The sequence below is a fragment of the Bacillus rossius genome, chromosome 5, assembly GCF_032445375.1.
Source record: "Bacillus rossius redtenbacheri isolate Brsri chromosome 5, Brsri_v3, whole genome shotgun sequence".
Taxonomy (NCBI): domain Eukaryota; kingdom Metazoa; phylum Arthropoda; class Insecta; order Phasmatodea; family Bacillidae; genus Bacillus; species Bacillus rossius.
In genome coordinates, this window is record NC_086333.1 from 79781138 (window position 1) to 79792784 (window position 11647).

At 40.1% G+C, this 11647-nt stretch overlaps 1 protein-coding gene across 1 annotated transcript; it reads right to left on the reverse strand.

Annotated features, from left to right (window-relative positions):
* Positions 1 to 167: 167 nt before the first annotated feature.
* On the reverse strand, positions 168 to 8881 carry LOC134532091 (uncharacterized). The gene has a single exon (XM_063368341.1). The coding sequence runs from the start codon at positions 8707 to 8709 to the stop codon at positions 7738 to 7740; it is 972 nt and encodes a 323-aa protein (XP_063224411.1). The 5' UTR covers positions 8710 to 8881; the 3' UTR covers positions 168 to 7737.
* Positions 8882 to 11647: the final 2766 nt, after the last annotated feature.

Genomic DNA, 11647 nt, shown 5'->3' on the forward strand with positions numbered 1-11647 from the left:
ACAAGAGTGGTGTGGGACTGTCCAAACCAGTTCTATGAATGAAGACGAGATCAGGTTCAACTGCCTTGCTTGTGTACACTGAGAGAGAGAGAGACCTAATCAAAAGGTATAGTAGACCCAGAAAATCCAAGTGCAGACACATTGAAAAACAAATAGGCTTGATCTAGTCTCTTTCTCCAAAGATAACTTTCTCTTCCCCCCTTTAGTGCTACAGTACGTAGTATCACTGTGTGTGCAGTTACTGTCGCATAAAACTCATCAGCATCACGATCTTTAAACATTCATAAAATCCCAGTCTTTACGTAGGAACATACGGTTTCATGCATGTCCCTTAAACTACAATAACCATAGATGAAACATTAGCTGTATTTTAAACAAATTGTGAGTGTTACTAATGTGCTTTTATTAAACTATTTGAAAACATGATACAAAAACTAAATTCTATTTTAGAACATGGCATAGCAAGCTTAAAAACTACTTGTCAACAGTTTGATAATATAACACGTATCAAGAACATATATTTGTTATATTAAAAACAAACTGTTTAAAACAAATTGGATGATACAGATGAATTAGTGAAACTTTTGATTACAGTATAAAAATTATAAAGAAAAATTAAACCCATTGACATATTTGCATTATTTATAAAATGATACACTGTTGTTATAGATTACAGCACATATAAGCAGTAAGGTCTTGCATTTTGACCACACACTCATCTCTTAAACTTAAGCTTTTAGTGGTATTTATGAAGTTAAATATTCTCAACCAGTACATGGCAACATAGCAAGTTATGTACAGTTTCTATATAATACATTTTTTTATATTATACAGTACTATTAACATCGCATTATTTTAATAATGCCTGTACACACTTATTACCAGTAGTTTGGTACAGGAACACAGCGAAACTTCAGACTTCAGTAGAATGGAGAGAGAACATAGTTATGGATAATTTTGTATAGAAAACAGATTGATTCTATACATACATATGATAAATGAGCGAACTCAAAAGATAGAAATATGAGTTTTAAGTATGCAAAATACTTTTACAGTTCCTGTGAAATAAGAGAAACAATATATTCAAAGAAAACAGCACTTCCATAGTTGCCAGATGGCCAGTTTTTTCTTTGTCAAATTCAACATAATTCAATTCTTAATTTTCAGTTCGAATTTACAATAAGCAGGACAAATATTGCATACTCTTATCAAAGAGCACAGTTGGGTGTTTTGGTTGGATGGAGCATTAACTACTGGAGTTTTACCGTACAAAGTTACTAAACAATACATTCCTGAATAATATTTTTTGTTCACATTATCTAAATCTTAAATATCTATTCTGGAACATCAATCACAAACACATTACAAGAATTAAATGAAGAATACGGGAGGTGCGAAATAATGAACAATTCTCTTGTACGAAGCTGCTTGTTGCAAACATCGAGACCGCAGACGCAGCAAACACGAGCAGCGGAGGCGTCTCGCAAAGCACTTCCATGCTGTGTACGTATCACAGCATTGCAACTTGCAACATCCGCACACCTAGCAGACATGAAGCGTGATTTTGGACGGTACGGCATGAGCGAGGGATTGATTGTTTTAACAGAATACCAGGAACATAAGAGGCTTTGTGTTTTTTAACGAAATGGCAGGGGAACACAATGGGAACTTATTGCTACAATCTGCTACTGCCACTAACTCCCTAGCAGCCACTCAAAAGGTATTGCTACTAGACACTATGTTATTGTCTGCTTTCATCACTGCCACATATGACGTCATGGTTTATGTACACGTAGTAACCGGCATGATATAGATTGTATAGCCCCACAGTTAGTCTTTTATTTAGCAAAGAAGACAAGTGAATGTTCCAATATCGCAGCTCGGACAGCGAGTTCTCTGAATGATTCTTGCACTGCATGTGCCATTGCCATCAGAGAGCACCACTGCACGTCAACACTGAATTTAAAAACAAGGCAAGATTATCTGTTAACGCCTGTGAAGATAATTTCAAAGGACACAGACAATGCTATGTACAGAAACATTTTCAAAAAACATATTCTTCTCTTCACAGCATTCAGACCGTAATTTAAAATAAAATTGAAAAAAGCTTAATATTTAACATTTAAAAAAATTTTTACTTAAAATAATTAGCTTGCTAATCCGATAAAAAAATTACTAGAAGAACCAAAGTGGTATCTAATTAGTAACCATGGAGAGAAAACCATTAACTCTAAAATAATTACAGCACCAAATTTAACCCAACTGAAGAACAATCATCAGAGGAATAAGAGAGCTTTTACACAATATGACAGGCATTCGGTGCACACCATTTGCCGTGAAACAAATCATAAATACGTACTACATGTGGCAGAGTAGTTGCTACGTCAAGCTTCCACAGAGTGCCAAACCCTAACCCAACTGGTATAAAACAACAACCAAGTTTCACAGACACTGTAAACAAAGCTCTAACCCACACAAACATCTGCATGTCAACAAACCACTACAGCACTTCTGGAACAATCTTCAGTGAACAAGTGCATGCAACACAGACCAAATAAAGGAATGGTACGGCCACAGAAAAGCATAAAAATCATCTTGAGGAATAACAATACAAGATTCCATTTAACGTACTTCAAATTTCAGATTAATAGCACCATAAAACACCAAAATATAAACCACCAATATAAAAATAAAAAAATAAAATTTATCTACTTAAAATCTTTCGATAATATGGTTCTACCAATAATGGAACAACATACATCCACCATCACTAAGTACACTTATAATAATGTAATTCACTACCATCAACTCCCGTACTGCAATCATATACGCTTGTACAGCTGTATGCAGTTTCGTAATTTGTGATTTGGTGTGTTTTAATCCAGATGCAATCAGCATTCTATTGATTTTCATCTGACAAACACTCTATTAGTTGTTATTAAGCATTTTATAAATACTCTGCCTATTAATAGTTAATATCGGCCAATCATTCACTGTTAAGAAAATCCAACACATTATTTCAAAATAACTGCAAAAAAATATTATTTACACTAAGTGTTTGAGTTGATGGCAGTGTGTATACACATACATAAACACGCGTATTTATTTTCACTAACCAAATTTTAAAATTAACAAAACTAAATAAATCACACATTTCTGCTCGTGGTGGGTGCTTATGGCCACCAATCAAGACAGAACTGTTAGTTTCGTGTCCAAACTTGCATTAAAACCTCCCTGTTTCCATTCGTGACCGCTGACGCATACGCTTTCGTAAAGCATACGTTGTCGCGACAACTAGCATAGCGGACACGTGGCTACGTCGCTCCACACACAGCGGTGTGAGCGTTGGTAGCAGTGGGAGGATACCTCGAGGTGTTCGTTCACGCAAGAACCCAGGTCGTAATCAAATTACCTCGATGTGGCGACAAGACTCCACGATAGTCACATTATGAAAATTTAAAATTAGAAAGTAAACAAAACTTCCTGACAATTATGTTAATAAAACACTACAAGACACTTTTTGAAATTAAAAAAAAAAATTAAAATAACATGTTGTAATGTAGACACACACAATACATTAAGTATTCACAATAGCAATGAGTTAAATGCTCGTACGTTCCAATATAGACAATACTCAGCTCCTCGCATTGCTACACCTCCAGAGCGACATTATCAACACTAGCAACAAGCCAGCGTGAGTTTATTGCTGCTTCGCTGCATCTACCAGAGACTGCCATTTGCCCGTCCCTCTCGTTCGAAACTGGTGCTCAGTCTGGCAAGATTCGCATTGCTTTATGCCATGCAGATGCGACGAAGGAAAAGCACGGGCAGACATTACACGGAAATGATAAATGTAATAAGCAAACACGTTGACGATATTAGTTGATGAGCTAGTGGAACACACCGGCCGTCGCTGCCAACAAACGCCAACAACTGCGACCTCAACAGGCTGCTGCGAGTCGTCACGTCGGACGACCGCACTACGTACAAACTAAACAGGCTTTGCAATTAGCAAGTGCAACAATACATCAACAAAGCATTCACGCAACTGCGATCCAAGAAGCCTTACACAGATCTGTGAGTACGCAGTGTGGATCAAATATACAAATCAGAACTGCGTAAACATGTGCAAGATGTGTAGAGCTTGCAGAAATGCTTCTCCTTATCACCAGAACTATTACTGTTTTACAGCGAGACAGGCTACACTGGATCCCTGTTGTGTGGAATGCCACATGACCAGTGTAGTACACAACTACTCTCTCTCTACAACACTGCTATGTACCGTGCAAATGATTGATGGTACGGCAGGCCACGTAACAGGAATCCATTGTAGCTCTGTACATTGTAATGATTCTAGTGATAAAGAGAAGAATTTCCCGGACCTACGTTCATTACACGACCTTAATTTATCCATGCTTTTGACTGCATTTTAGATAAAAAAACATATCTGGCCTAGTACAACTCAGTGGCATCACCAGTTTCAAGACTAAAGCAGAAAGAAGACAAGCTATCGGCAGTTTGAACTGACCCAACTTCCCTACACATTTCATTTTAAGATTGAAACTGTAAAGACTTGTACAGCAAGTAGACTTAATATTTGGAGGTTTAATACATTTTACAATAACTGTAATATGCATTAAGGCCACTAGTTATTTTTTATGAATGCTCATGTCGTAGGCAGTTACCAATCAAAAGGATTCGGGATACAGTCCAATGGCAACAAGGATACAACCAGTTATTAAAATGGATTACATATCACGTACCAGAATAATTTCAGAGTTTAGAGGCTTTTCTGAATCAAGTGAAGATAAAAATTACAACTACCTACTGTATGTTTGGGTGTTTTTTTTTTTTATTTAATATATAGCTGCGATTGGGTACAAAGTGCCCGGTGGCAAGCATTCTCCCTACTTTCCCCTCACTCTCCTGAACTGGTCCACACTCCCAGCCGCCACACACTCCTCCTCCAGCCTATTCCATTCCCCTACTGTCCTCACGACCATCGCATTTTTTCCCCTTTCTGTTCTCCACCTCTGAAAACCTTCCTAGTATTTTCCTTCCTACTTCTAGGCATTCCCATTTTGACTTTGCCCCCCAGCTCTCCCCATCCTCCCACTCCACTCAGCACCTGGTACATCTTGACCAGTCTCTCCTTCTGTCTTCTATCCTTTAAGCTCTCCCATCTCATTCCTATCATCATCTCTGTGATACTGCACTCCCCCTTCCCTTCTCTGTCCGTTCTCCTCTACTTGCCCTTCACCCATCTAGCTGCTCTCCTCTGCACCCCCTCCAGCTCCCTCTCAAGTACTGCCGTGTATGGGTCCCACACTGCTGCGGCATACTCCAGCATGGGGCGGACCATAGTTTTATAGGCCTTGTCACGTATGCTGCTGCTTCCCCCCCTGAGCACTCGTACCAGCATGCCCAGGGCCTGTCGGCTCTTCTTCACTACCTTGTCTACATGCTCCCCCCACCCCAGGTTACCCTGCAGTACCACCCCTAGATATTTATAGCTGTCGGCCTCACTTATCACGTCTCCCCTCCAGCGATATTCCCTCCTGACAATCTTCCTCTTCCTGGTAAACCTGACCACTTTCGTCTTTCCCACATTTATTTTCATATGAATCCAACTGAAGTACTATTTTTAAATTCCAACTATACCCACTGCCAGCTTATGAACTGCAAACACAGTTCAAGCACAGGTCAATCATCTAGCTGTCCAGTGCATTCATCAGAATAAGGGATAACATGTACTTTTTTCCCCCCCAGTTTTCCGGTTTGCAAAAACCTAAAATTTGTTCTTTAGGTGATAAAAAAGGACAGAGAGTAAATCAAGTATATTACACAACTATAGATGTATCCAACATATATGGAGTTAATTTTTTTTTATATATTAATTAATTGTAGGTGAATTAGCACATTCTTGACTTTTTTCTCCAATGCGTACATGCTTGTGTAAAAGGGGCAAAGTTGTTTTGCCTCCTCGCAATGTGAGGCGACTGCAGAAAGTGCTCGAGCTGTCTAAAGAAACATCGGTGGCAGGCAGGCAGGTGTACCCGCCATGCTCCGAGAAAGAGAGCGGCACAGTTCAGATATTAAACATTTGAACTAGCAAAAATGTTTTGGGTGACAGTAACCCAGGACCACAATTTTCATACAGTTATTCTTTTTTAAAAGCACCTTAACTCCAAAATTGCCTGGAACAGTTATACTAGGCCATGAACGCTGGTGTTCACAAGTGTCCCGACTCGGATGCTGTGACCGACGTTCGGAAAACAAGACGAACACGTGTGAACAGGTTGGCTTCAGACGTTCCCAGATGTCACCCAGCTGACCCGAAGAAGGACCTAATCAAGCACAAGCAGCTCTGCTTACTTCCCGACTGACGCACCTTAAGCTGCTTTAATCCATCGGCTTGTTTCTGCACATTTCCCCTTCTCACAAAACGGTGTTTCATAAGAGCCTACATTGCACATTCGAGTAATCTGACATGTTAAAACATATTCACTAGACTCAATCGTGCAAGTTTTTTTTTTTTCAGAATTATGCTATAAGGCTGCAGCAGAATTAAAAAAAAAAAAAAAAAAAGCAGTACGATTCCCTGCACATATTGGAAAGCATGTTCTAAAGAACAATTACAGACAATGCAGCACTGAATATATTGTCAGCTCCTGCTAGTACAAGAATACAGGACTGAACAAATGCCATGACTTTCCATTGGCCGAGAACCAACACATTTTCCACCCATGCACACTTCAATAATAAGCGAAGCAAGTGTGCAGAGTTGCGGCTTCTAGGAACTAAGTCTAACGATACCAAACTGAAAGGATGGTTTGGTCATCTGAACATCATTAATAAATACGTTAATTCCCAAGTTAAAAATATAATTTACGTATTATTAATGGGGCGGAAATAACCTAACAACCTTACTTTTGTTACTCTTCTTTTTTTACTTATAAACAGTGACTCTTCACATTTTACTATAATATTGTCAACATAGACCCAGTGACAACTTACTTTCTCTGAGAAACTTAAAAATAAATTATGAATGTTAATTTTTGGGTACTGCTTTTATTTCTCATTTATTTCCCGATTACTTTTTTTAAAAAATTCCAATCATTCTTTACCTCCCTACGTAATTCATTTTTAGCTTCTGGGAAATATTGTGAACAATAACTGAAATGAAAGGTTGGTTAGGTTACTTCAGCAACATATATAAAATCGCAGAAAATTTAAAATTTAAGATTTTAGTATTATAACTAAAGCTGACCAAACAAAACAAACCTTTCAATCTTTCACTGAAGTTATTATTTGCATATTTCCCAGAAACCCCTACTCTATGATATTAACTTATTTTGTTTGCAAATCTGTACGACTCTACTTGCATGCCTGTTCATCTGTTCTGTTCGTTATTTGGTTAATTTATTGACAATATGGGTTTAAGTACTGCACTACTAGTAGAGGGAGCAATGTGCCATCTTCATTGTATTATTGACTCACTACTACCATGCTTCAGGAAGCAGAGTAGTGCAGACTTAGTTTTAAAAACAGGCTCTAGTTGGGTAATCAACCAAGCAGCATTCAAAATCATCATTATCATAATGTATAGTTTATTCAGAATTGCCCCTAAATGCCACAACTACTAACCTTTCCTGCAGTACAGCCCAAGTTATTGAAATGCCAGAAATGGAAAAGAAAAGGTTCAAGCCGCCAACAGAAAATGTACTACATATTCTTTCAGTCGTACATTCCATCAATCAGAAAGTCCATTCTTTTGTAATGTCTCCGCTCCCAGAACTCGGCACTTCTTTTATAGAAGAACATGAAAAGGATCACCACCATGGGAACTGCAAGGACTATCCCGATAATAGGGACGATGTAGTCGCCTTTCGACGCAGGCGTGTCCGTGGCTTCCAATTGTTCCTTCGTCTCATTTTCATCAGACGTCATGGCAGGTTTCAAAGGCTTCGTCTTCTTCTTCGGATGGTCGTTACGCGAGGTGTTCTGAGCGGTGGTGTTGTTTGTGAAAGTGCCAACCTGGGTTTCTGGCGTGGAGTGCTCAGACACAACAGGTTTAGAAACAGTCGGCATGACTGTAGATGCTTCAGAGCTTTTGACGCCAGGTGCCTCCGGAAAAGACACCTCAGCGTGCTGGTTCTGACTGCAGTTGCCCCCTGCACTCGTGTTCCCCGACAGCGTGGAGTTGGGACACGCGATGTTTGGCGTCACACTGCTCCTGGGCTCGTCTGTGAACAAGGACTGCACCTCTGCGCTCTCACCCGCCTCGGTCACGCTCGGAGTGTCTAGCGGGACATCTGCGGGCGCACCCTTGCGGCCGACCACGGAGGAGGTCCGATTGCGGGCGCTGGCTTCGCCCTCGGCAGCCAGCAGCTGCTCCACGTCCAACTGCTTGACCGCGTCAAGAGAGTGCGCTGTCTCCGGGGCTGCAGACGAGTTAGCAGCCTCCCCGGAGGCTGGCGTCGAGAGCTCGACCGCGCCTCCCCCCTCTGTCAGCGAGGGTCGCGCCGCGCGCTGCTCCGCCACCGAGGCCACCGCCCCGCCCCCTTCCATCGGCAGCCTCATGGAGCCCACCGGGTCCCCCGAGGGGCGCTGTGAGGGCGCGACGCCAACACCAGACACCTCGCTCGAGTTCTGTGAGCTTGCATTCAATACAGCCGCAGCGAAGATCAGTGTGTGTAAAACCCACATTGTACGACTCTTAAAGTAAAATAAAACACACGGAAAATATAACTGTAAAATAATTTCAAAAAATCACTACCGAGCCTACGTGTCAATCTGATTCAATCGTACATTTCAGAAATAAAAAAAAAATCACAATGTTTGATAACACATTCTGATAACTTGCGATTGGACAACATTTCGTACACAAATTTCTTGAAAATAATTAATATCCCGACTTATTTTCGTATATATAATTCTTAATACAAATCATTTTAAGCAGTAAATTTTTACGACAATATCTAATAAAAATACAAAAAATTGGCAAATTCGGTTAATTTATTGAGTAAAAAAAGAGACATGTAATAGCATATAATTTAATTTTTCTATCGATAATAGTGTTCTAAGTAGATGAGAGAAAAAAAATTGGGTGCAGGGTGGTGCAACGCCTCGAACGTAAGCTGCCCTGCCTAATCGACTGTCGCCTGCGCGAGAGTCGACCAAGGGGATACTGTTAGGTGACCTGATTACCTGGACTTTGAAATTAACATTCAACACTCTAAAAACCAATATTAATTGAGTAATGGCTATGTTTAAATATTAATTGTAATTCTGGACTTTAGCGCGATCAGGCGGCGTGCATGGCCCGGGATTACTTTTGCACACGACACGTTTTCGCGGGAGCGAGGCTGGGGAGTCGTGCGGACGTCACAGCCATCGCCAGTTAATCACCGCCCTCCAAGGAGACGAGACGCGAGTCGCCCGCGGAGCCTCTCGACCTCCGCCCTTGCCATCTATACCGGAATTGCGTGAGTTTTCAGCACATAAGAAACGTGTCCTGTAGAGCGCGGCTCCCAGTAAGCGGGTCATGCACGACGCAGCGCATGTATAGCGTGCCTGACAATAAACCACTTTGAATCGAGCCCCGCGTATTTGTTACAACGCCCGTAGTATAGCGTCCCTGGTGGCTAAAACAGCCGGGGGTAACTCTGACGGAACGACCCTTACTGCCTGCCGGCCACGTGGCGACGTCACGCCCTGAGTCAAGAGTCTCGGCTACGCACTCGCACGTAGCTATTATTGCTAGTTGGCGCCCAGAAGCAACTCCACACCCTCAACATCACCTTGGCAGAAGGCAGAAGGCGTCAGTACTATCCGAATTTCATGTAGTAATTTATAACAAATGACAATTATAAGTTTACATGTATTATAACTAAATGAAATATTTCTTTTTATATTATTAATCAAACTGTTTCTTACTGATGTGGCTTGCAGGCCGCGAATCTTTAATAAAAAAAATTAAATTCACTCAACGAGTCTTCCTTTACACGCAGAAGCCCAACGCTGCTCCAGGAAAACGTGTGTGACAATTTTTTTATTATTATTTAATTATCTAGCGCTTTCGCTAACAATCAGACCAATTTCATTATTAGTTTGAAAAAGTACCTCCTCTGGAAGTAAAGCCTGGTCCCCACCCTGCCAGTACTATTTCCCGCTGGAGGAAAGTACCCTCCTGTCATAACGAGTCATAAATAAATGAACGAGTCCAAAACCAGAAGTATCGAAAGCAAGTAACTGTCTATACAGTGTGGTGTTTGCCCTTAATTTCTTTTTTAATTACCCTTTTAAAATTATTATTCCAAGCGAGTTTTCTAGTGGCAGATTAGCCTACAGTAATAAATGGAGTAATTATGAGAAACAAATTCCATTTTGAGTTATATTTAATACACTAATTATTTACATTAAAATTTAACGACACTTTTAAGTCTTCAACCATTTATTTTTCGCTCAAAATATTTGATCAAGATAATTGCTAGGTACCTATATGTTATGTTTGTAAGTTTAAAGTAAAAATGTTTACAGGTTTCTTTGTTGGTTTGGTGCCAGGCAGCGCTGTTTTCCTCTCCTCGCACTGCCCCTCCATAGACAATCTTAATTAGGCTGTCCATCATCTACAGTGCAAAACTTCACCTCGCCATATGACCATGTCGCGAGGTTAATAATGAATGGAGATGGCCATCACCAGGGCAACTTTTTAATTCATAAGCAGCACATATGCCCGCAATCCTCAGCAAAAACTTTCTTATTAACCTAACATATATTCACAACTCGTGTAACAGCTGTGTAACAGTTAAAAATCTATTTAAAGGATAAACTGCCTCCAATTACAACCTACCTCTAGCAAGGTTGTGGCTGACCTAATTAGGTATGTAAATTACAAGTGACTAAATTATGTTATTAAATAATATAATAATTTGTCTGCCCAAGCCACATATAAGTAAAAATCAATTAGGTATAATAAAAACTCATGTTTTTAATGACATTTTAGTATCATTTACCAGGGTTGCATTAGGAACTGTCAGGGATAAAAACACTAGGGAATGGGCTTCTATGTGTTAGCCAGATGCTTAGCCTTCGAACCTAGTGACATGTTGAGGCTGTCGACCCATGCAAAAGTAAATGGATTAGATTTAGAGCTAGCCTGGCATAGTAGTATTGCCCTGGGCCATAACATGGTAGACGAGAAAGGGTTTCCTCTGGATTCTGCACATTTCCCAAAAATAGCTATGCTATCTTATCCAATCGTTACTTGGGCCGAATTAACCTTGAATCCGCGTCACCTATTAAGGACTGTTATACATTGAGCTAGCACCATGATTCAGTCAACTCAATTACCCATTCTTTGTTTGGATATGTTCCCTACATTTCTTACCACCATATGATGCTTGGTGAGGACAAACTATGACATCGAGAAGTTTTTAAATTGCATATTACTGAAGGCATACATTCCATACACAATTAATTTAATTTTGATATTTATTTACCTACGAATTATTATTTAACAATAAAAACCCAAAAATCTATTTTGTTTTCAACTCTAAGACAAGTATACGCCGCCACGAGCGCTGAACATCACTTGTCTCACGTATTTTCATTAACTAATATTAACCTACTACTAGAATTAACT